Consider the following 27,329-nt stretch of genomic DNA (forward strand, 5'->3'; position numbering starts at 1 on the left):
GGAGCGCATGCACACCAGTGACACTTTCTAAATGGCAGAGTAAATCACATTTTGAACAATTTAATTGTGGTCTAAAAATATTGTTCTTTACAATAAATTCTGTTTTGCAGTTGATCCTGGTGAGTAAAAGCCTGTCTGACTGGCCCAGTAACTTAAATAACCTCTGAAGAGAAACTGGCCTGCCAAACACAACCCAGCACCATGTTCAAACATCACTGCATCCAGCAGTAAATCATTTTTACAGCATGTCTCTTATTTCTCATGCTTGGCACTTCTCCTACTTTAAATTGACATGCTAGAATGTCGGCCTATTTACCTCAAAAGCAGTGCAGGTGTCACGTTACTGAGGCTGAACCCAAATGCAGACGCAGGACTTTCTGCGTCAAGTCACAAGTCCTTTAATTTCAAAGGGAATTGAGTGGGGGGGTACGGTAAGGTGAACAGGGCTCTTGGCAGAGGGGGTAGGGGCTGTTATCCATAGTGGGAGGGCTTGGCAGGGTCAGATCTGAGAATGAGAGCTGGCTGGCAGCTTGGCATACTGGCGAGGCAGGTGGCAGGCTGGCTTTGCTGGACAACAGTTGTGAGGCTTAGTCAGGCAAGTAAACAAACCATACAATCTAATGTTACTGGCAAAGACAAATGCTAAGAAGTTGGATGCATGGCACAGTTTAAACCGTATATGACACAACAATGTAGCAGGGACCGAAGTTGGTGCAGAGTACTTGTTACAAGAGGAGATGGTTGGCAGAGCGGTGTATTGATTGCAGATGACTATCAGGTGTGCAGTGAGTGAGAGTGAGAGAGGATGAGGGGGGAAGGGGAACAAGCAAACAGACAAAACCCAAACACACCAAGCACACCTCACTCACAAAGATGCAGAACATAATAAAAAGCCTCTTAAACACAGATGAAGATCAGGAGGAGAAAAGTTCTGTAAAATGTCATGGATAATTGTCGGTAAGCACTCACTCACAGACACACACACACACACACACACACACACACACACGAATGCACAAAACATAGGTTGGTTGTAGATTGAAGTTTTCATTATCATTGTCAATAATGGAGAGAAAGACCATATCACAAACCCAGCAGTCGGGAGGAAAAAGCAGGTCTGCTCCACAGAGACGCAATATGCATCTCTTGTAGCTTTCAAACAATAGAATATCCTTGTTTTAAATTTTAGGCCACTTGTCAGCTGGCTTCTAAACATTCAATACAACGCAACAACAGCAGAGCTTCTGATTTCAAATGATGTGTTGTCAGGTCTTGATCAAACAATCATGGAACTTCAGTATGACCTGTTTTCACATTTAAACATGAACAGAGTGTGCAGAGCAAACAGTAATCAATATGGCAATCTTGTTAATTGATCTATAATTTAGTTCGACGCACCACCTTTTTAAAAATTTATTTGCACTATTTTCTGAACTTACATACAATTAGGTTCAGAAGAGTGCTGTCCCCTGAAGCCTGATGTAAAGACTGCTCTAGGAAGATACTTGCCCACATGGGTGAAATCTCTGACATTGGTCATCAGGACATACACACATTGAGTCAAATATCCCACTGAGATATTACATTTAGATTACTTTGTTGTCTATTAGTTCAGCAGATATTGGTAAAAAAAAACAAAAAAAAAAAAACTCTTAAACTGTACAGATGGTACAAACTTCAAGAGAACAACATGAGAGACAAAATACAAATTGCACTTGCACACTGATTAACTGGGTAATAGAAATATCAAATCACTTCAAAATGATCAGAAAGGGTTATTCTTCTTCTTCTTTTACTCTACTTTAACATCTTTGTGTTCTTTCTCATTATGTTTGCTATTGTCTGCCGTCTCCCATGGCTTCAAACTTTCAATTTGCTTTGACCATTTATTACTAACATTTTAACAGGCTTGTATGCTACCTTTTCTTTTTTTTAAAGATTGTATTTGTTGGCATTTTTTAGCCTTTATTAGATAGGACAGATCACTTGCGTGAAAGAGGATGACATGCAGCAAAGGGATGTGCAGGAGTCGAACCCGAGGCAGCAAGGACACTGCCTTCATTCATAAGGTGCCTGCTTTATCCACTCAGCCACCAGACACCCTGTATGCTAGCTTTTTAATTTTAACCACAAACCTCTCTGCACAGTTCGAAAGATAGGAATGGTGAAATCGAAGGAACACCCAAATTTCCATGCCATTTAGGCAAAAATTGTTTGGCAGCACTGCTAAGGGCTTTTCTAATGGCTGTTTGCACCGACAGCGATCCTGTCATGATCAAGTATATAATATTTTATGACTAATTCATTTCACATACAAAAATATAATATCATATATAAATGAAATTATTAAAATTTATAATTAATTGTGGCCTTTGGCTTTACTAGAAAATGTGATGACTCCATTTGTGTTATTTCCATTTTATTTTTAACTTAAATGTGTCCTATGTCTATTAATTTATACACAGTGCTACTTCCTGTAAAGTGTCAAAAGTTATCTTGGAAAATGTAAGTATTCAGAACATATGGAAAATGGCAAATGCATTTGAGCTTTTAACCTTTGCATCAAAAGACCACAACTTTCAGTGACTGAACAAATCAGCTAAATCCACCACAAATACTAAGAAACATGGCTAGCAGATATTGACTAAGATTAACTATGACACGAAATAAGTTCTTTGGTGTATATTTAAGATTTTCAACAGGTTACTGGGAATTTTAATTTGGAAATTGAAAAAGTAGCGCAAGACCAGGCATGTTAAATGTTTAAACCAAATGAGTTCACAAAAAACAGGCAGAAATGGGAAGATGCACCTTACTGGGTGCAGGTAGTTTCCTGCCGACCTCTTCCACCCTGCTGACTGGGTTCTTGGCCAGACAGCTAAACCAGCCTCAGGGGAGAGGGACATCACAAAACTTAGTATACCAACAATTTAACTATTAATATACAACCCTGAACGAAACTACACATCTGCCCGCTTTTGTGAGGTGAATTCAAAGACTTTAGAGAGATTTGTTTAGAAAGTTTAGTACTTCCTCACTTGGGAATTTGAACCTCAAACCTTTTTATCCCCAGAACACAGAACTTTCTCACTGCACAACCAGCAAGACACGGCTTTTCACACACCCTCTCACAACTTGAGGCAATGATATCACATATACAAAACTGGGGTTATTTCGAGTGTGGTTGTAACCCAGATGCAGCAAGACTGACAAAAAGGACAGTTCGTAGTAGCCCTTTATACACCTCTTAGAAGAACATTGGATGAGTAAGTAAATGAAACACCAGGAGAGTCTAGTTCTAGAGGCACAAGACTGATCCTCAAGCTTCGGTGAACAAGCGCAAGAATAGAAGGAAGGTGCGTCACCAGCATAAGCAGGACACACACAGATATCAGAAAGTTCAGTAGTGTGCTGTGATGGAGGCAGTCAAAGCAAGTGAGTTGGAGACAGGCAGGGCAGGCAACAAGGAAATAGTCTGAGAGTAAACGCTGGAAAGGCTTGCATGGAAATGGTGAATAACCATCTGACCACGTCTGTCTGTGAGGCTGGGCTATAGATATGAGCTGTGTGTAATCAGGAACAGGATAACTGAGATGCTTTGATGAGGTGGGTGTGACTAAAAAAGAGAAAAAATACTGGTGAATGGAAAATTACTGAATGGGATATGGGTCACTGTGCAAGCAGAACTGAGAAGGTAACCAGTAATGCAGAAATGTGACAGGGTTATTTTTGTCCTTTTAGGCTTAAAGTACTTACAACAGTTAAAGTATTGTAATCACATTATTTAAAAACTCAGAGTATGTCTGACAAATTTGTTTGTAATTGATTGAAGACTAATATAGACAAATCTTGTTGTGATATAGATGTTAATTGATTTTGCATATTCTTAAAAATATAGATGACCAACATGTTCTCATCCCAACTTCTCACATGGTGCCACTTTGTCAGCGACCTTTAGCGTCTACTTATGTTGTTTTGATATCCTTCTGCATCAGCTGTTTACGCTCCAGGATGCCATTACTGTGTTGTCAACAAATGCACATGGCGGGATGGCGCAGCATGTGGTTATGTTTACACAACATGAGCAAACTGCAACCAGTGCAGACTGTCACGATGATTAGGATTAGGCAATAAAGTCACGGCTGGTTAGATTCAGGCAAAAGAGGCACATGGTTAGTTATAAAAAAAGAAAAACCCTCACATCCACACAGGAGGCAGACTCCCGCATGAAAGTCACTTACTTGTGGCACCCATCCACCAAGCCTCCCACCTGCCCTCTAAGCACACTCGTGTTCCTTATATTACGTCACTGGCAGTACTATTACTGGCAGTATAACCTGATGTTTTCTACCGTCTTCTTTTCACCCATTTTTCTTAGTCGCTCTGAGGGTCTAAGGACAGAGGGATGTGGTATGCTGTAAAGCCCTCTGAGGTAAATTTTTATTAGTAAAATGGGCTTTATTAAAAAAAATGGACTTGGCTTGATTGACTTGATTTTGTCCTTCCACATTTTATACGCATACAACCAGTTCCACCCGTCCATGTTCTAAATTGATGCCACCCATGCACATATCATGTTGACACGTCTGGTGCTGTCCAGCTATTGTTTGATAACCAGTTTTGTTTGGTTGTATCCTCAGCTGATGCCATGCAGCCGCATTCTAGGTGGAAGCAGAAGGTGGCTTTTGGCATCATGCTCATACAGTGAAAGCACTGACAGAGTGGAAGTATATGACAAGTCTGGAATGAGAACTGGCTGGAGTGACAGACTTCTGAATTGATTACATGTTGCAATGTGCCAAAATTTCATCACAATTCAGTGGATGTGTTAAAAAATTCATGTACTGGTGATTTATTATTATTTTTTTAAGTTTGGACTGTAAAATGCTTCGAAATGTATCCTTCTTTGAAAAAGCCATGCCCACTTTAAGCATGCATTACCAAGATATGTGAAGGCATCTCATGTAAGTTCATCTCCATTAGAGAATGATGGCTGGGACTTCATATTCTTTGTTGACTGGAACAAACGGACAGCCATGTATATAAACATTAACATTAACAACATTAGCTAATAGCCAATCACCTCAGCACTTAGGGGAGCAAGTGTCTCCAAAGAGGCAGCAATGGGAAAAGAAGAAGAAGAAGAAGAAGAAGAAGAAGAAGAAGAAGAAGAAGAAGAAGAAGAAGAAGAAGAAATACTTTATTGATCCTGGGGGCAAATTGTGGAGGCTGCGAGGGCTCTGTACCTCCATCTTTCTCTTCTCCACTGCATTACTTTGCTTCCTCTCATCCACTTCTGTGAATGGGCGAGCAGCTATCATCAACTGCTGTCTCTCCTCTTTTAGATGTTGAGATGAGATCAATCTGAAAATTAATGAAAGAAGCTCCTGGGGATCATCTTGGTCCTTTTAGAGGAGCTTTAGTCTCAGCCACCCATGATGAGAGCCTACTGTGACGCGTCATCACACAACCTACTAGAATCAGAATCAGAATCAGAAAAAGATTTATTGCCAGGTATAGTTAACACAATACGAGGAATTTGTTCTGGTGGGTTGGTGCAACATAAATATAGAAAAAGAAACAGATAAAATAGAAGATACAAATATAAAATATAAAATATAAAATATAAAAAGTACGAGTCTTACAGTGCAAAACAAAACAAGTAACACAAGTAACAGTGTAACAGTGCAAGAAACAGAACCATGGAATTAAAGTTATATACAAGAATGTTTGGAGTGCAAGATATATATTGATATTTACATTGAAATTCACATTTATACAGGTTTGAGTGCAACTTTATGGTGTGGATGTGCCGCATGACCAGCAGCAGTGTCGGTGATGTGCATTAATGAACACATTGATGTAACGTACAGACTACAGCAATACCTTGAATTTGATTATTAATTTGGCTGATGATCTGGTCCAAAATGTCTCTCTGAGATGATGAGAGGAGGTATTTAACCGAGGGAAATTACCGGCAAATGCTCACACACCCATTTTTTTGTAGCCGAGTGAGATTCACAGGGCTGCCAACTTTTAAAAAAACCTTGGAGTGAGATTTGGTTGAGCCAACCAAAATTTTGCCGCATACATGACAGGAAGACATAAGACACAGCATAGCTCATTTTGTGTATGTTTAATCAAACAATACAATAAAGATAACTATTCTCACTTTATAATAATGTAAATGGGAAATCCTGAAAATACTGGTTATGGAGCCTGCCAAGGATTACACTCCACCACACAAACTCCATGACTCTGTCTCCTAAGGTGATGGGAGACAGAAATGAACATTAACAAAGAGCCACAGAAAGGAGATCATTATGCACAAGATCTGTGTTCCTTGTTGTATTGGCTTGTGGCCTTTTTTGAGGCCTTGATGATTGCCAGGGAGGGCTCCCACTTGAAGCAGGGCTCTAGGCCCCCCATCTTTATTGCCAGTATTGATGACAGGGTTCCATCTAGGGCCAAGCTGTTCCTGTTCTTGGTCTTGTTTAGTCCCACCAATGAAAATACTCGCTCTGCATCCGCATTGGAGTGGGGCAGCACCAGGACCAGCTTTGCAATTGTTGCAAGCCTCTGGAACAGTCTTACTCCTGTTCCCTGTGAGGAATGAACCAAGAACACAGTGGAAATAAGCACTTAAGTGTTATTGTTTTTTTGGTTTTCTTCTTCTTTTCCTTTGACAGATAAGTATGGGTTGATGCATAGTTAATTTAGTCTTAATAGACAAAATTAACTATGCATCACAATACAGTATACTTTTACATCTGTTAAAGGGAAAAAAGAAGAAAAAAACAAAACAATAATGCTTGAGGGGTTATTTCCATTGTGATCTTGGTGTGCAGGAATAATTATTACCTTATGTTTTCGGATTGCCATTTCAGCCCAGAGGCTCCTCATCTCTTTCTGTGGGTCCTGCAGGGGTGGCATTGGCATAGTCTGGTATTCCAGGAACTCGTCGCTCAATAGGTCATGCTCCTGTGGCCCATGGTAAGGGAGTAGGTGGGAAAACCTAATTCAAGATATCACAGTTACACAGTTATCACAGTTATTTGTTTTTGATACATGGCCATCAACTCAAAGGAGTAAGCATTTAAAAAAGAAGCCAATTAAGGATGGCTCGTGTACTTAGAGACAAAATTCTGGTGATACTGTGTCTTACTAATGAATTTTCCTAGTGTTAAAGTGCCTTAGTATAGAATTCAGAGTATTTAATCTCAGATAACAAACAGAAATTCTACACCACATTCCAGCCTCTGCCGAACATCTACAAACTTGGCGTGCTTGAGCAGTGGCTCTTGTAGGGGCAGCTTCTGCAAAGCGTAATTAAAAAAAATCATAGCCACGGAAAACAACCCTGCAAAATGTATCATCTTTCATCTGCAGTCTGTGTGACCCCTGTGGCGGTCGGAGGTATAAATGCTCAGAAATCTTTTGTGCTTTATTTAAGCACCCTATAAGCTTAAAAAAAAATGTACATGTACAATGTGCGCATGATGACGCCAGCTAAAAACTGTTTGTGGGAATGAATGAATATCAGACCATGGATCTATTATAAATCTGGATACAGCCGCGTAGGGCCTCATTCATTCCTATGAGAGCTGCTCAGTGGTGCATAAAGCAGGGAAACCTCTTTTTTGGGTTTAGAAAAGTGTAAAATACCCGGATCTACTGACCCATTGAGCATGCGTAGAAGTGATTAACAGCAGCTGAATGCAGAGTGTACACTGCAAAAATGGCCTGTCAAATTTAAGGCCAAACACCCTAGATTTAAGCATACTTGCACTTAAAAGAAGCAAATTTGGCTGCCAGTGCAGTAAGCACATTTTGCTTGTTAAGATGTCTTAAAACCAGTAAAACTCTGTGACTCTCATTATAGCCCATAACATCTTGAAATAAGATCAAAAACACTCATTTCAAGCAATTTATTTAAGCCTAGTTAATGCAAAACAAACCTATTATCACTCAAAACTAGTACTTTTTTTACTATCAAATTACTAAAAATTAGAATTATGAAATTCTTGTTTTTAAATTAGATCGCTTGTTCTTAAAATAAGAAAACATGGCAATGCTTGAAAAACATGGTTTTATTAACATGAAACCAGGGAAAGATACAGTTAGAATGGTTTACATACCAGGCAACTCTGAATCTGTTGCTGCTACAAATATTAACAAGCTCCTGTGTGAGCAGATCACTACAAATTTATAAACAGCTTTCAACCAAAATGACCTGTACTGTGACCTTAGTTTGGTGTGATATTTGAAAAGCATCACAACCACAGAAATTAAAAAATATTGTTCTTTGTTCAATACTGTTCTTGCCATTTTTTAAAATTGTATACAAAAACCAAAAAGGCATTTGTACATAGACATCCCTCTTGCTTAATGAAATGTGTGTGACAGTCATTAAAAGCAACGTAAACAATTTAAGCCTCACTGTTTGAATGCAACTTTACCAGCTGGGAAAATGTTAACCACAGAGCTGATGCTTGAAATTAGATGTTTTTGTCTGGACATACTAGTGCTTAAAATAAGGTTTCTATAGACCTGAAGTGGATGTTTCCAGACTTGTCTCCTGTATCTAGTTAAAAATAGCTCAGAAATAGACAAAGATTAACTTAACGAGACCAGGCAAGTGATATTTACTTGAATTAAGTCAAATGATCTTTCCTAGTCAGCACTAGATATTCCATTTATACTTAAAACAAGACTAACTAGATTTTTTAATCTAAATATAAGATTATTACACTTGGTTAGATCGGCAGTTTTTGCAGTGTACCCGAGCATTGACTCCGACTCACTGGCTTGCTCACACAAGTTACCCGAATCGAGTGCTCGAAGCAAACATTACTACTATTAACATACATTACTACGGCCAGCACGAAGCCTGTGCTGTGTCAGAGACTCCAAGAGTTTCATGCGCTTTCTTTTTATGTCTGGAGAATACCAAATTCCAAAACTTGATTCGGAAAATGACGCATTTTATGTCTTTAGGGCTTAATGTTTTTAATAATGGCTGTTAAAAAATGTGTTCTGAAAAGTCAACATGTCTCAAAAAAAATTATCCAGTGATTTAAGGAGGTCTCTTTCCCAATGTTAAGCAAATGGGGAAAAGTCTTTCTGGGCCAGTGTGCATCACGTGACGCTGTAGTTCCACTTTTGGCCACTGAGTAAATTTTGCTTCAGAGTGTGGCACACTTCCTGGGGGCCTGTATCGGAATAGTAGAGGATCTTTACGCGATATGCTTCGTGCAAGCTCAACCTAATCAATCAAGCATAACTAATCTATCATGAGTGGCTTCTCTCAGGCTCAACAGATAGATCACAGATAAACTCGGCTGTCAGGTAACTGTTTTTAACCTTAAACATATAAAAAGCCTCTTGATGTGCATTTTAGCGTGAGAAATCGGAGGTGTGGCGTGAGAGCCAATTAAATGCGTGAGTCTCATGGCCAATGCATGAGAGTTGACAGCTCTGGCTGCACCCCCACGTGAAATAGCAAAATATTTCAGAGTCTCTCTTTCACGCCATGGTTGCGGCTCTCAGCTCAGCCCAATATGGCCCCCTGCAGATTGTCCTCACCAGTAGGAAGTCCTGCCACAGAGTCCACACAAGAAAGTATTGTCTCTCACTCTTGCTCATTTTCATGGCAGCAAAGCACCATATGAAAGTGTGATCCCTCCGCTGCTGGCATCTAAAATGGGGAGCAGGCATGGTGAGACGTAGTGACTCCATGTGTGGCGAAAGCTGATCAGTGGGCAGTCACTGTTGCTAAAAAGTTAAAGCATGCTAATGCCATCATACGGCTCCTTTAAATATAATACTGGCTCTGTGTGTATTCAGTTGGGCGAGTCCTGATTGAAAAATTTCAGTGGGTGAATGTGTGCTCGTTATAGGAGGAGAGTGATAGTGAGTCCAGTGTCAGTCCAGACTGAGAATTTTCAAAAGTTTTCATATTATGTCCAATAATATATTGTCATGCTGTCGAACAACTCCCAAAGAACTACAGCAAATACACACATCGGACTGACTGTGATAAAATCAGTTTGGTGTGTTTTGGTATGATCATGCTCTAATTTTTGTACAGCTGCACTAGTGTGTCATGTACAGCATATTTGTATTATCATATTTAATTATCTGTTAATTCAAATGTCTGCAAGGCTAACTGCTCCCTCTGTTTATTTTCCAGGGCAGCCATTAATGCGCTTGCTGCTCTGCTGTGCACAAGTAAGTTTTTCTTAACCTTTGTCATTCACCAGCTGATGATTTCAGTCATACTAGGTGTACATCATTATCATTATCATCTTCATCATCATCATCATCATCATCATCATCATCATCATCATCATCATCATTACTACACAACACTACTCATATTCTGTAGAGAAAGACAGAATGGCTGTGTTTCCAGGGCATTTTTCTTGTTGGGTGTGAATGCTGCAGGTGTGAATGCTGCAAGCACACATTCACCACCTATCTTCTTCTATAAAGTAACTATCTTTTTGTTAATGCTGATTAAGCGCTTTTTTATCATATGGATCTTGATTCAGCATTCGTACTATTGTTATCCATGTCTATATTATGTTGATTCAGAATTCACACTACTGACATCGAGATCTTTATCTTTTTTTTACATTTTTTATTTAACTTCCTTTTTAGGCTCGCTTCACCTGCATATATTCAGCTACAAAAAGCATTCAAATATCAGAACGTTCTTTACAAAATGAATTTTCTTTTCCTTTTTCTACTTAATATATTTATATATCATTTTCAATATTAAATGACCCCTATATAAGTTCTTTAGTGCCCACAATTATCATTCTTCATACACAATTTATACATCAAAATGCAGATATTTTAAAAAACACTTTCAGACCATGTGCCTAATTAAGCAAAAGGGCTGACACTTTTTGAATTTTGAGCCTCAAATTAGTTTCATTTCAGCTTCCACCTAAGATAGTATTTCAGCTCTTAGCCGCTTTCAACTCTGAAAGCTTTACTTTTTAACTTCCAGGTTCTTTAGCAGTGAAGGGCAGTTCATTTGCACTTTAAGATTCCTGTATTTTCAGCAATACTTTCCAATTTACGTCAGCTTTCACACATTTTCTACCAGATTTTGTAGGTATTCTATCAGCTCGGTGCGCTATGTGATCAAGTGCTGCTTCTGCATTCTTCCAGAGAAACCACTCTAATATGCTCCTCCTCCCACTTAAGCTACAGACTACATTAAATCTTTCAACCTCTCATAAGACTTTGAGCTTTCATACTTCAATATCCTTTAGTGTTTTTGTGAAACCACATTATGAATTTTATGCTGTTTTCAGATGTTTTCTGAGTTTATAGTGGATGTCTATTGTGCTGCTTAGAGTGGGTGACATCACTGATGACATCCCCCACTGTAACTCCCCTCTACCTCTTTGCTTTAAAAACAATCTCACACTTTGTTAGTCCTCATACTCAATTTATACATCAAAATGAGGATTCTTTTGTCTTCTCTCAGATTATGTGCCCATGCAAACAACATGACATATTTTTTAAATTTTCTGTCTCAAGGCAACAGGAGAACAGTACTCTGTCTTACTGTCACCCCATTGCTTGCATTTTTTAAAATTGTGTTTTTAATTTAGTGCAGTGAGATATGACACAAGACAAGACAAGATAAAATTTATTACGTTTGACATGACAGGACTGCAACCACTACAAATAAACAAAAATGGAAAGACCAAAAAACCAAACCAAAACAAAACAAAACAGCTAAAGCAAATGTTAGCTCTTGCAGTGTATGATGTATCAATGAGGGCAGTCTGTAGTATAGGGTCCCTGTGTTTGAGTGTGAATCAAGTGCACTGGGATCCCTTTTATTGTATTCATTGTTTGTCAGGGCTGGCACACAGAGTTCATAGTTTGTACAGTGGAAACGAACCCAAGTGTATAACTACAAGGTTGGACACAATACTCCTGCTGTAGACTCTCAACTTTAGTAAACAATTTTAGTAAGAAAAATAACAAAGATTTCACATACTTGTGCCCCGAGAGTCTTTTTAAATAAATTAATTGGCAATTAAATGTGTTTTCTACCAATAATCATGTGTGTTTTGAACTAACAACTTACTGATTTTGTAACTGGTTGCTGGATCCTCGCCTCCTCCAGCTATCATTGTTTCACTTCAGGCACTGCGATTGGCACATCGTCTGCAACAATATGGATTGATAGACTGCTTGTATGGACACGTTTTCACCAGGATTATTTATGTATTCCTTCCAGTAACATGATATTTACATATACAGCAGCACAACATTTTCAACTATGATTACACCTATCTAAGCCAACACTGGCATTATATCTTCACCTGGATCTTGCCTGCCATCTTTGTGGCTTTGTGGCAATACATACACCTTGTATTAAGATGGAGTTTCAACTATGATTACACTAAATCAGTATGTTCCTTCTGGTCTTCACTCCCAGGCCTTAAAAAAAGTCCAGGTAGACTATCCATCCATCCATTTTCTTCCGCTTATCCGGGGTCGGGTCGCGGGGGCAGCAGCCTAAGCAGGGAAACCCAGACTTCCCTCTCCCCGGCCACTTCGTCCAGCTCTTCCCAGGGGACCCCGAGGCGTTCCCAGGCCAGCTGTGAGACGTAGTCTCTCCAGCGTGTCCTGGGTCTTCCCCGGGGCCTCCTACCGACCGGTGGGACGTGCCCTGAACACCTCACCAGGGAGGCGTTCTTGAGGCATCCTAATTTGATGCCCAAGCCACCTCATCTGGCTCTTCTCAATGCGGAGGAGCAGCGGCTCTACTCCGAGCTCCTCCCGGATGACCGAGCTTCTCACCCTATCTCTAAGGGAGAGCCCAGCCACCACGGAGGAAACTCATTTGGCCGCTTGTACCAAGGATCTTGTTCTTTTGGTCACTACCCAAAGCTCATGACCATAGGTGAGGGTAGGAACGAAGTTCGACTGGTAAATCGAGAGCTTTTCCTTTCGGCTCAGCTCATCTTCACCAAGACAGACTGCAGAGTCCGGTGACATTGCAGACGCTGCACCGATCCGCCTGTCGATCTCCTGCTCCATCCTTCCCTCACTGCGTGAACAAAACCCCGAGGTACTTAAACTCCCCCACTTGGAACAGGACTTCATCCTCGATCCAGAGGGGCACACCACCTTTTCCGCCGAGAACCATGGTCTCGGATTTGGAGGTGCTGATTCTCATTCCAGCCGCTTCACACTCGGCTGCGAACCGATCCAGTGAGAGCTGAAGGTCGCGTCCATGAAGCCAATAGGACCACATCGCCTGCAAAGAGCAGAGACTCTAATCCTGAGGTCACCAAACCGACCCCTCAACACCCCTGGTTGCTTTAGAAATTTGGTCCATAAAAGTTATGAACAGAATCGCGACAAAGGGCAGCCCTGGCGGAGTCCAACCCTCACCGGAAACGAAGTTCGACTTATCAGCCGGGCAATGCGGACTAGGCTCCGCACCGGTCATACAGGGAACGAAAGCCCAGATCAGGGAGTCCCAAACCCATATTCCCGGAGAACCCCCCACAGGACTCCCTGAGGGACATGGTTGAATGCCTTCTCCAAGTCCACAAAGCACATGTGGACTGTTTGGGCAAACTCCCAAGCACGCTCAAGGATCCTGCCAAGGGTCCAGCGCTGGTCCACAGTTCCACGATCGGGCGAAACCAGATTGCTCCTCCTGAACTGTGTTCACTATCCGGGCGGACCTCCTCTCTAGTACCCCTCGAATAGACCTTACTAGGAGGCTGAGGAGTGTGATCCCCTGTAGTTGGAACACACCCTCCGTCCCCTTTCTTGAAAAAGAGGGACCACCACCCCAGTCTGCCAGTCCAAGGGCACTGCCCCCGGCGTCCACGCACGTTGCAGAGTCGTGGTCAGCCACGACAGCCCATTAACATCCAGGGCCTTGAGGGAACTCCGCCGGGCGGACTGCCCACCTCGGGGCCCTGCCACCGAGGAGCTTTTTGACCACCTCGGTAACCTCAGCCCCAGAGATAGAGGAGCCCCACCCCGGGTCCCCAGGCCCTGCTTCCCCAACAGAAGGCGTGGTTAGGATTGAGGAGGTCTTCGGCATTCCTTCCACCGATCCACAACGCCCCGAGTCGAGGTCAGCAGCGCCCGTCGCCACCATACACAGTGTTGACGGAGTACTGTTTCCTCCTGAGACGCCGGATGGTGGTCCAGAACCTCTTCGCCATCCGGAAGTCGCTTTTCCATGGCCTCGCAACTCCTCCCATGCCCGGTTTTCGCCGGCGACCGCCGCTGGCCACTCTGGGCTTGGCCTGTTGATACTCTGGTTCAAAGCCTCTGGAGTCCCACAGGCCAAGAAGGCCCGGATAGGACTCTTCTAAGCTTGACGGCACTTTCCCCACCGCCGTGTCCACCAGCGGATTCGGGTGTTGCCGCCCACAGCCACCAACCACCTTACGGCCACAGCACCGGGTCGGCCGCCTCAGCAATGGAGGCATGGAACACGGCCCACTGACTCATGTCCCCAGCCTCCCCCCGGACATGGTCAAAGCTCTTCCGGAGGTGGAGTTGAAGTTCTTCTGACGGAGACTCTGCCAGACGTTCCCTGCAGACCTCACAATGCGCTTTGGGTCTGCCAGGTCTGACCGGCGCCTCCCCCACCATCGGAGCCAACTCACCACCAGGTGGTGATCGTTGACAGCTCCGCCTCTCTCTTCACCCGAGTGTCTGGCATATGGTCATAAGTCCAACGACACGACTACAAAGTCGATCATTGAACTGCGCCTAGGGTGTCCTGATGCTGCGCGCATATGGACACCCATATGCTTGAACATGGTGCTTGTTATGGACAATCTGTAGCATAGAAGTCCAACAACAAAACACCACGCTGGTTCAGATCGTGGGGGCCGCTCCTCCCGATCACGCCTCCAGGTCTCATTGTCGCTAAGCCAACGGGAGCGCTGAAGTCCCCCAGTAGAACGAGGAGTCCCCAGAAGGAGCACTCTCCAGCACCCCTCTATGACTCCAAAAGGGTGGATACTTGAACTGCTGTTTGACCATAGGCACAAACAACAGTCAGGATCCGTCCCCCAACCCAAGGCGGAGGGAGGCTACCTCTCATTCACCGGCGAATCTCCATCAGACAGGCACCGAGCCGGGGCTGGGCATTACACCCTGCCCGGGCGCCTCTCACCAGTGGCAACCCAGAGTGGAAGAGAGTCCATCCTCTCAAGAAGACTGGCCTCGAGCCTGCCATGCTGCCGAGGTGAGGCCGACCATATCTAGTCGGAACTTCTCAACCTCGCGCACCAGCTCAGGCTCCTTCCCCACCAGAGAGGTGACATTCCACGTCCCCAGAGCTAGCTTCTGCAGCCGAGGATCGGACCGCCAAGGTCCCCGCCTTCGGCTGCCACCCAGCTCACACTGCACCCGACCCCTACGGCCCCTCATACGGGTGGTGAGCCCACGGGAAGGAGGTCCCATGTTGCCTCTTCGGGCTGTGCCCGGCCAGGCCCCATGGGTAAAGGCCCGGCCACCAGGCGATCGCCATCGAGCCCCACCCCTAGGCCTGGCTCCAGGGGGGGGCCCCGGTGACCCGCGTCCGGGCGAGGGGAACTCTGGGCCATTGATCGACATCATCATAGGGGTCTTGTGAGCTACACTTTGTCTGGTCCCTCCCTAGGACCTGTTTGCCATGGTGATTCCTTACCAGGCATGAAGCCCCCGACAACTGAGCTCCTAGGATCACTGGGACACGCAAACCCCTCCACCACGGTAAGGTGGTAGCTCAGGGAGGGGGTCCAGGTAGACTAGACTAGGTTAAACATAGACCACTAGCTAACCTAGCCAGGTCAACTAACAACAACTTTAACAACAAAAATCTCACCTCTGTGTTATTTAACATCCGCTCGCTGATCAACAAGTAACATTGAGTTGATTTTTTTGTGTCTAACAGGGAGGTTGCAGAAGCCCAATGATTTTTCATAACATAATCAAACTATCCCTCCTTCGTTTGCCTACACCTGTCAGACCCGTGCCTCTGGCAGGGGTGCTGGTCCCTTGATACTCTACAGGGAAAAGTGGAGAGTGTCTTCTTTAACTGTGTCAGTGTATGTGTCATTTCAGTCCATTGACCTAAAACTCAACTTTATTATACTATACTATATTCCAACTATACTGGCCACTGTTTACAGATCAGACGATTACTGACTCCACAATGATTTTTTAAATGAACTTGGGTTTTTTCCTACTTTTTTATATTCACTGTCCCCTAATTTAATAATTCTGGGTGATTTTAATTTACAATGTCAACAATACTGTCACAGGGGAGTGTACATCATGCTTGCATTATCAACACCTGATGAATCAGTTTCTTACTACAATAATGGACTTCATAGTGTTTTAAACTCTGCCTTTTGATTTACACCCGCGAGTTACACTGGCTTAAAACTAAAGGGCATTGGTGGGATGCTTTTGTGCAGAAACTGGCCTTGTTAATTTAAAATATATAAAATAGGAACACTTGATCCCTGTTCTCTACAGTTAACAGCATTCTATGCCCACCAGAGACTTGCTCCTCACCTGTACTCTACTGCCCAATGTAAAACCTTCATGACCTTTTTTTTGATACCAAAACTGAAGATATTCATTAGTTATTCAAACAATACTACAAACTCTTCACCTGATTTGTTTTTCTTAGCTCCTCTCTTGTCTTTCCTGTCTAGTTTTAAACTCCCAATTGTTATCTGTCATTTCTGTAACCGCTTGTCCTCGTAAGGGTCGCGGGGGGGCTGGAGCCAATCCCAGCTGTCATTGGGCGGAGGGCGGGGTACACCCTGGACAGGTCGCCAGACCATCGCAGAGCTGACACATATAGACAAACAACCATACACACTCACAGTCACACCTAAGGGCAATTTAGAGTCACCAATTAACCTGAGCTGCATGTCTTTGGACTGTGGGAGGAAGCCGGAGACCCCGGAGAGAACCCACGCAGACACGGGGAGAACATGCAAACTCCACACAGAAGGGCCCCTGCCAATTGTTATCTGTTATCTATTAAATATCTGGTTTGATTTGTAAATCCAAAGCATCTTCCTGCCTGTTAGACCCTTTCCCTCTCACTTTTGCCTCATTCAGATTACACAATATCTCTGTCCATTTCGAAAGTCACTATGTCAGATTAGGTGACTTGACCTGCAGACATAACAGACTACATCTTTATCCACGACAATCAACGCTGGTTGTCTTTCAAAATTTGCATAATGTCATCAGATTATTGTCTTGTTCTTGTCCCTTTTTTATTGTTATTATTTTATTATTGTTATTATAAATTCAGCCACTCAGTCTCAGCTGAACTGTAGTAATATAGCAAGCACCACCAGAGTGCAGGAGCAATATTTACTACCGCATGAACACCATGCAGATCACTGAATACGCCATAAGTTCCTTTCAAAGGATTTACAATAAAAGCCTTTTCAGAAATTGAAGTAATTCTCTCCACTAAAATGATAGGTGGCTTTAAATTTGAAATGGATACAGGGAGTGCTGAGTTTGAAATGACGGTGCAATGTATTAAGTTTAACAGGGTTTAACAGGTGCAGATTAAAAATAAAAGTAGATAAATACAGAGGAAATATGAGATGAAGGCCTGTGTCAGTTTCACTTAAAGTCTCTGCAGTTGAGTCAAGGCCCACACACTATTTGTGAACATTATGGTTTGTTTGTCTCCCCTATCCTTAACAGTCTTTGCTAGCTTGATGCTAACGGCATTAAGCTTACTCACCAGGTTGCTGAAGTGCTTTTAATATTACATGCGAGCATTTTTCTTTTTTTACTCTGTCATGATAGTTCCTAAGGGAAATATCAAAAAGGCTCAGGTGTTGTTGCCATATAGTTGTCCATGGCAGGGCTGTGACAGAAAGAGTCAGGGGGCGTTCAGAGGATGTCAGGGGCACTGGAAGCAATATTTTTGAAAGGGGGGCATAACAGAGTTCTTTGGGGTCATTTGTGTGTTTTGCTTTTTAGCAATAGTTAAGTCATATATGCACATTTTCACAATTTTATAATGTGACTTTACCAGCGTAAACTGAAGCTTTCTTTTCAACGAGGGAGGTGGGCATTTTAAGCATATGTAAATATGTTTTCTTCTAGAAGTGCAGCCTTTGATACCATCTTATAGAACATGCTACTGAGGATATTAACTTCCATTGTACAACTTAAAAATTTCAGATTACACTCTCTTTCAGTTACTTGTGGTGTTCCTCACAGTTATCTGTGTCTTCAGGTCGCTTTTATTTATTGTTTATCTTCCACCTCTTGGCCATATCTTTAGGAATCTGAGATTCAATTCTACTGTTACACTGATGACTCCCAGCTCTGGCTATTAACTAGGCCTACTTCCACTCTTTTATGCACTTTCCTTTGTGACTGCTAACTGGATATTAAATCTTGGATCTCTTTCAATTTCCTCAAACTTAACAGTGAAAAACCGACATTCTCCTTCTAAGTACAAAATCTACTTTGGCTAAACCACACAGTTTATCTCTGACCACTGACAACTCCAAAGGCCTTCCTCCCCTTCAGTTTAAGAGTCTGGGTGTAATTCTGGATAGCACTTTGTTCTTTGAGGCACACATCAGTGATGTTAGTCAGTCTGCATACTTTCATCTACTTAACATTAATCGTCTTCACACATTACCTACAACTAACAACACAACTATTCTGGTTCACCCTGCAGTTACATCACCTGTAAATGTCCTTCAAGTTTTTTGTCGAGTCTGTTTTTTTTATTTTATATTATTATTTTATTTTATTACAGTCAACCCGGTAAATTGGATTATAAGGCAGGTAATTTCATTTTGAAATGGTCTTTACTACCAGTGGCAGGAGAGAGATCATATGGATGTCATATACAGCATAACCGCCTCTTCAGAACAAAGGATTGAGTTTGTTTAGCACCTGGCTGATAAGGGCACAAGTTTTGTCAGTGTTTCATTCAATTGAAGTGAGCATTTGTGAGCTGCTCTATTAACATTAGTCCAATGCACTGAAACTCAGTCATGCTTAAAGAGGAGTAAACATTCTGTGGTTTTGCATACTGTACCTCTGCAACTGAAATGCAGCTTAAATCCATTCTCCAAATTTTATCATATTGCAGCTAGTGCAAGACAAACATTACATTTCTTCTAAACAGTGAACTTTCTTTAGATAGATAGATAGATAGATAGATAGATAGATATACTTTATTGATCTCAAAATTGAGAAATTGGGGTGTAGCAGTACATACAGTAAGAACAAAGAGAATAAAGACCAAACAATATTAATAGAATATAAAAGGAACATGCTTAAAAAACTAAAAACTAGAGACTATACATATATACATATATACAAGTGCAAAGCGCGGAGTGACTGCAGTTGCAGAGATACAGTATGCAAAACCACAGAATGTTTACTCCTCATTAAGCATGACTGAGTTTCAGTGCATTGGACTAATGTTACACATTAAAGCACTCAACTGGAGATTGTCAAATTGAGTTGAGAATGGTTTAAAGGTATAATTTCATGGTTGAGTAAATTGTATAAATAGTGAGGCTAGTTCATTTTCATTTTATAAGCTTAATCTTTAAAAATATTAGAAATGTGAAAAAAAATCAGTTACTCCGCTTAAATATTGAACATTCTGCCCTTCACCTTTAAGGCCCTTCATAACGTTGCCCCTTTGTATCTGTCTGAACTACTTCATATCTACACACCTTCCCGCACTCTCAGATCCTCTTTTACAAACCAACTCACATCACCATCTGTGATGTCTTCAGCCACCCTGTCTCCGTCTTTGGGAAACTGTCCCACTAGACATTTAAAATATCAACTTCCTTGATACTTAAAATCCAGTTTTAAACTGGCATATTTGATCTGATATGATGGTTGCACACACATTGACATTTGAAAGTGATGTTGATTTTATACCTAATTCTTATAATCATGATATTATAATATTTTTTTATTTGTTTGACTTTGTGATAGTTTGCTGTTTTTTAACTTTCTGTTTTGTAAGGTATCCTTGAGTGCTTTGAAAGGTGCCTGTGAATAAAATAGCTATAATTATTTGGAGTGGAAATTAGTTCCACCCTTGGTATATTCCAATGTAAATACCTTTGCTTCTGTAATTAAGTATCCTGTTCTGCTTTTGCGTCTAATATTGAGTGCATCAATCAATATAACATGTATTCTGTGTAAGACTATGTGCACCAGATGGTTACACGAGTACTAAGATGGTTTGGCACCAGTAAAAATACCTTTACGACACTACAGCACACAGACAAGGGTTTATGTGTACAGTTTGAGATGGGTGCACATTGACACGTTAGCAGTCAGGCACTGTAACACATATACAGACCACCATTCACACGTACATTCATGCTTTTGTGCAATTTAGACAGTTACCCAAACATGCATGTCTTTGGCCTGTGGGAGGAAACCTGTGCAGAGACGAGAACTCTGCGCCACCTGGCTGCAAAAGATAGATTGACAAGTATTTTGCCACTCCAGCTAAGCTTTGTGAATTTTCTTTCTGTCCTTTGTTGTTGTTGTTGTTGGACACCGAGTGGTTCATTGACACTTAATAGCAAAATAGACAGTCAGTCTTGAGTCCATAAATTGCTGGATTTCATTTTAATTTGCTCTGTCCACATTATGTCCAGTCAGCCATTACTAAAGTGGATATCACAGAGGAAAAGTACTGATGTCCTTCCCTCCCTCTCTTGTGTTTGTCTGCGTCTCTCCCTCACAGAGACCAATATTGGCTTGGTGCTGTCTAAGGGTTACATCTCCGGTCTCTTACGGCTTTATGAGGACTGGCACAGCAAGGATACACAGCATGCTGCCATAGCAATTCGCTTCGCGCTGCTGTGCTGCCTCCATAAGGTCACCCACAATACTGCTGGCAAGATGGCTTTTGTGTCCCAGGGAGGCATCAGACTGCTGTATGAAGCTACACAGGTAAAGTTCAAACCTTCCCTTATTTTCTGCTTATCCATCTCGTCTTTCTTTTCTCTCTTCCTTTCTTCTTGGCTATCTTGTTCTTTTGTTTAAAAAACTGTATTGTATGTTCTTCACAGCCTGGACAGAGTCAGACTATCAAAGCACCAATCTTCTATCACAGTTGTGTTAAAACTATTGTGAGTTTAAAAAGTTTCAACTAGTAGTTCCTATTGGTCGGCTGATGTCAGTCTGAGTACTCTAAAAGCACTAATGCCACCTGGTGGCTCTTTTAAGTATCACAGGAAATAACATTTGACTTCTTGTCTGAGTGTTACCCAGGAGTGGGTGCATCCATGGGAAATCATTTCTCAGAGGTAGAGTGGAGGGTCAGTTTGATCTCAGGCTCCTCCAGTCAACATGTCAAAGTATTCTTGGGCAAGATACTGAACCCCAAATTGCCCCTGATGCTATATCATCGGAGTGTGCATGCATCTGAATGGTTACTGAGTAACAGGTGGTGCCATAAATGGTAGCCTCGGCCACCAGTGTGTGAATGTGTGAGTGTGTGAATGGCTGAATGTGACATGTAGTGTGAAAGCGCCTTGAGTGGTCAAAAGGGCTAGAAAAGCACTATACAAGTACAGTCCATTTACCATTCAAATACCACCCAGCATAGAGTCCCCCTCAGCTCACAATTACACCTCTGCATGTCCTTTCTGACAGTTTAATGGCTTTTATAAGACTGGGACTCTGCACACAAGACGGTGCTCTCTTTATTAGTGCAGTTCAAATAAAATGTTCATTACACACAGTCTGTAATCTCACTTTAAATTGTAGAAATGTGGTATGAAGCTTTAGACACGTAGGATCAATTACTAATTCTGTCTATCACTAGTGATTAATGAAACAAAATTCCCATAACATTGGAGATTATATGTTAGTCTTTTGGGGTTCTTTTGTTGAACTAGCTGAAAAAAGACACTTAATGCTATCAAATATGAAGCAAAACAACCCGTGCACAGCCAATGTGATCGCCAGGTGCTGGTTAGTAACAGGAACACATTCGCTGAGCTAACCTGAAGAAGCCACAGGCGAAACGTGTCGCTCGCTCTGAATAAATCACAGTGAAGTCATTCAGTGTGTGGTTATCTACTTTGTTTTCCATATAAGCAAATAAATATATGTGTATATATGTCAAACAGAGGCATGCAGCCGAATGGGAAAAATATGTCTCAATGCGTCAGCCCACAAACAGCCGGTAAAAAGCAGTCAACATTAGTGGAATCATTTTTCCATTGTGTCCCATAAAACTGTGTAATATGCAATACTGACTTAAAGCTCTCTTAATTTTTCAGTTTGCCTTTTTTAAATTTTTATACATGCCTTTTTTAAATTTTGTTTGGCGTTCTTGTTAGTGCTCATCTAGTGAGTTGACATTAGTGGTGAGTGTTGAGAAGGGAACTTTGACTCCATCCAACGAGCAGTCAGTGCATTTCTACTTCAAGATAACAGGGAGCTTACTGCTCCTCAAATAGAGATGAGCGACAGTGAAAGATGTCTACTGACATGTTAAAGGTGAGGGGTTTGTTGAGAAATAAAAACCCTTTTTCATTAGAGGTTGAATTGGACTTCGATTGGTCTCTTTTATCACTATTGGAGACATGATGCAACAAACACTTCAGTCTTCAGTTCTCACACTGAACGAAGCCCTGGCAGTCAGACACGTCATCTCTTTTTTTCCAAGTGAGGATTAGAATATGCCATTTACATAATCTGGTTGCAAATTAATATACATTTTTTAAACATTTGAAGGTGCACTCATTACTAAAAGTGTATGTCATCCAAGAGAGACGGAGTGGTTAAAGTTGTCATATTGAAATGGTGTGTTGTTGCATTCAAGTCGTCAAGTATCATTACAAGTAAATGTTCCACCTTAAAAGTTACTGGCAGTTGGCCTGGTGAATTTTTTTTTTTTTCATTCTCCAGCTGCTGCTTAAGGCTGCAAGATGTTAAGTCATTTTAGAGTTTACTAATGTGTAAAAAAACTGTTACGGTATTAACAGTGGTTAAAGCAGTCACAGCTCAGCCCTGATTACACAGTGTTGATTCTCTCGTGACCAATCAACAGACTGCAGGGTTTCTAGCTCCACCTTTTAGTACTGGATCAGTGAACTAGGTACCCTTACAGTGGGGGGATAAAAAATGGGAACATTCAGAAATAGATACCATCCACAACGTTTTTTAAATTGAAGCACAAAAAAATGTCTAATGGCAGGGCATATTTGTTTGGCACCATGTGATGTCAGACAGCATTACAAACAAATACATCTGCCAGAAGAATAATTTATTAACTGCTATAATCAGACAGAGTAACTAAACATAATGTGTTTATTGCACACAACACTGTCTAATCAGTTAAATGAACACACTTTTCCAGAAATCAGCGATTTTGGACTCTGTCCTACATCTGGCATAAAGAGACACACAGTGCAACTGTCATTGCTAGTTTTAGACTGACGCAGTTGTCATTGTCACTGCCAGTGCTTACTGCATTACTCTCAGCAGTGACCGCTTACTTCTCCAATTACCTACATCCTTCACGTAATAACAGTGCATCAGGTGTTCCTGCTTTTAAAGGGAATGGGAGTTGACACTCTTAGTAGCTAAATTCTTGTTACAGCCAAAAGACACTTATGAGAAATTAAGGGACTAAATACAACCTCTTTGCCTCTTGCCCCTTACTCTGCACCCAGATTACGCCTGATTTAGACTTGACGGGAAACACCTGCAAAGTGTGATTTTCCTTGGAATGCAGCTTGCTTTCAGCACCCGTGTTAACAGACTGGGCTATTCACACTGGACGCGGTGCCACACCAAGCCCACCTGGCAGGCTTGTCATCAGTGATACAGACTACTACAGACTACTACTATAGTGATAGTTAAATTGTCTGGTCTATTTTTACCATGAGCCGCAATCAAATCTGGGAGGACTACCCACTAATAACCTTTTACAAATGACATAAAGGCTATTCATATATAAGTATTTGTCATTTGTTTCTAAACAGGCAGCAAGAAAAATGAATGGACACACATAGACAGACACACACACACAGACACTCACACACAGATGCACAGGCACACACACATACACACAGACAGAAAGAAACACAAAAGCAAGCAGAGACAGATTACTTCATGTGATTAGAACATTGCAGAAGAGAATCTCTTGCTGATCGCAACAATTAACACATCGGAGCACTTTCCGGTTTAGTGTGAACCCGGCGTTATGCACCCTTTAACTAAAAGTGGAGTTGGACACTCGCTAAATGCAGTGTCACCATGCACTTTAAACCATATGCTGTAGATAGTTTAAGATCGGCCCTTTGTCTTGATAGAAGATGCAAACATTGAACCTTCAGATTTGCCCCATGTTCTGTCAAAAAACTGGTCCACCACTTTTCAGGAAGTCAACAAGATCATTTATCAATACATTTGACATTATAGGTTAGCTATTGCTACTATGAAAATAAGAGTTAATTTTCTGTTAGTTACACGCTACAGTGAAATTAATCAAATTCCACACAATGTGTCAGTTAAAGGTCACCACAGGAGCCCCCTACAGAGCAGTGGATTTGACAATGTGTCCCTGATTAATATTGTTCCACAATACAACAAAAAATATACTTACAAAGTTTATGGACAGTTAGAACTCATAGGACAGATATATAAAAGACTTTTACAAGCTGTTTGTGAAGTCATCTAAAAAATAGCATTGTCTTCCAAAGATGCAGTTTGATAAATGTACACTTTGATACTTTTAAGTAGCAGAGTGCAAATCTTTAGTTCACTGTGGATGAATCTATTCACTGAGGTTGTTCCTTTGCAGACATGCTTGCTGAGTAAAGATCTGGAGTCTCTGGTGGAGCCCTCTGTGCAGCTGATGAGGAAGTGTCTCCCTAAAACTCCTCTACCACTGACATCAGATAAGTCTGCATACACCTTCATCCTGCCTGGGCAGACACATGATGTCCCTGATATGGATGCAGAACCAGGTACAGTAACAGTATTCACATAGATCTGCTGATTTGTAAAATATTTCAGATAATGATAAACCTAAAAATACAATACAATGCAGTCCTTTGATTTTGAGAATATTTTATGGCAATATTGTAATCAGATAGGCTGACTGACAGCATTGGAACTACCATAGGTTATCTGATAGAAAAGTGAATATGTTACAATAGAGGACACTACATTTCTCAGTGTGTTTTGTTGTTTGACAGAACATTTATACCTGCAATGTACTGTTGAATGTATCATGGATGTAGCGTTATCCATTTACTTAGTAGAGGAAAAAAAATAACCTACATTTTTAAGACTCCCTTAGTTCCCAGAGATCCAGCTTTAAAATATTTTTTTATTTCTTTGTTGTAAGATTCTTCCTGTGAGTATGAAATCCCAATTGCTAACTGATTAATTTTACTGACCAGCAGAGGTTAATACTGTGTGAGAATGACATCACATACAGGTTTCGAATTCCATACAAAGTTTTACAGAGTTTTGTCTTGACTAGCGTCAGACACACGCACATAACACTGACAATGGCTGCTCTGTTTTCTCTGTTGTATCCAGCTGACAGCAGTGAGGAGAGTGATGAGGAGGAGGCTGAAGATAACCAGGAGGTAGACTACGTAAGTGTGTGTGGCTTTTGGTGGACCTGTGTCTGTTAGATGTCACTTTCAGTGAACAAATTGTATCACAAATGCCAGTGCTGATGTAGTGTTATGTATTAAAAATTTTGACCAGTCTAAAAAAACAGTCGTTTCACTTCACGGATAATATGAACTCATATCAGCACTCATCACAGTAGTTATACGGAAATAGTCATTTTGCATTAATAGATACTGTTACAGATTAAAAGCAGAAATAGTATGACTAATAGATATATAACTTTATGTAAATATTTTCTATAACATAACCACGTGGTTCGAATCCAGGTTGGTTCAAGGTTCAGACTGTGGCCGGGGATCCTTCTGTGCGGAGTTTGCATGTTCTCCCCGTGCCTGTGTGGGTTCTCTCCAGGTTCTCCAGCTTCCTCCCACATTCCAAAGAACAACCTCAGCTGGTACCTTTCGATGCGGAGGAGCAGTGAATCTACTTCCGAGCTCCTTCCAGATGTCTGAGCTCCTCACCCTATCTCTACCTCTCTATCTCTACCTCTTCCTCCCTATGGCTGCACCTTCAGATCCTGTCCATGAGTATCACAAACAGAATTGGTGACAAGAAACAACCCTGGCAGAGGCGAACACCCCTTGAAAAGTGTTACCCCAGAGCACCCCGTATGCTGGCAGTAGCCCCCACGGGATTCCTTGGGGGACACAGTCATAAGCCTTCTCCAAGTCCACAAAACACATTTAAACTGGATGACCAATCTCCCACAACCCCTCCAGCAGCCCCACTACGGTTTTGATTGATTCCAAAGACATGCAGGTCAGGTTGATTGGTGACTTTAAATTGCCCTTAGGTGTGACTGTGAGTGTGAAAGGTTGTCTGTCTGTATGTGTCTGCCCGATGACAGCTGGGATTGGCTCCAGCCCCCCCACGACCCTTGTGAGGACAAGCGGATATGGACAATGAATGAATGAATGAATGTCCCCAGAGGGAAATTTGTCTTGCAGGCTAAATGACATCTGTCTATCTGTACCTCCATCCTGTTTCAGTACTACAGACAGCGCTGCACCAACACTCTCTGTCAGGAATCAACACAGATGCACAGAGACCAACAGTAACAATTTCTTCCAACTTTCATGCTTATTTGTCCAAAACAGCCCATAAAAACATCCACAGAGCCCTCGTCCTCCTCTACCCTGCTTGTTTCTTCACTCCCTGTGTCTCACACACCTCTATGTCCTTTTGCAATCTCACCAGGGGTCTCAACGCCTTTGATCCATGATGTCAACATGTGCACATGCTGGGATTAAGCTGCACATGATTATGTTTAGACAGCTCATGGCAAAAAACCCTAAGACAACGTCAACAAACAATCATTCTGGCATGGATGGTTATGATTAGGGGAAGGAGGCACATGGTAAGGTGTACAATAAGCATCACATTCAGACAGGAAGCAAACAGCGGAGATTCCCACATCAAAGTCCAGGTTTATTGGGCCCATCCACCATCCCTCCTGCCCACCCTATAGGCACCCTTGTGGTCCTTAGATTACGTCATTACTGGCTGTGTTTCAACAAGATTTGTTGAAAGTCCCATCTAGCCGCACTCTCAAGTGATGCCATCCATATGCTTATAGGTCAGACATGGCAGGTGCCGTTTGGCTGTCCTGCAGCATATCATAA

At 41.8% G+C, this 27,329-nt stretch overlaps 1 protein-coding gene across 3 annotated transcripts in view; it reads left to right on the plus strand.

Annotated features, from left to right (window-relative positions):
* agbl1 (AGBL carboxypeptidase 1) overlaps positions 1 to 27,329 on the plus strand; it is a 149,907-nt gene that overhangs the window by 35,459 nt on the left and 87,119 nt on the right. For 2 of the 3 annotated variants that reach the window (XM_088080630.1, XM_042496838.2), the window contains exons 7-10: positions 10,193 to 10,230; positions 20,786 to 20,994; positions 24,863 to 25,028; positions 25,609 to 25,667. In XM_088080630.1, the coding sequence (XP_087936756.1) occupies positions 10,193 to 10,230; positions 20,786 to 20,994; positions 24,863 to 25,028; positions 25,609 to 25,667 (472 nt within the window). The remainder of the gene's footprint in view (positions 1 to 10,192; positions 10,231 to 20,785; positions 20,995 to 24,862; positions 25,029 to 25,608; positions 25,668 to 27,329) is intronic. The other variant, XM_088080631.1, reaches the window with a different exon arrangement.

Source organism: Plectropomus leopardus, chromosome 7 (genome assembly GCF_026936395.1).
Source record: "Plectropomus leopardus strain MGB_pleo_1.0 chromosome 7, ASM2693639v1, whole genome shotgun sequence".
NCBI lineage: Eukaryota > Metazoa > Chordata > Actinopteri > Perciformes > Serranidae > Plectropomus > Plectropomus leopardus.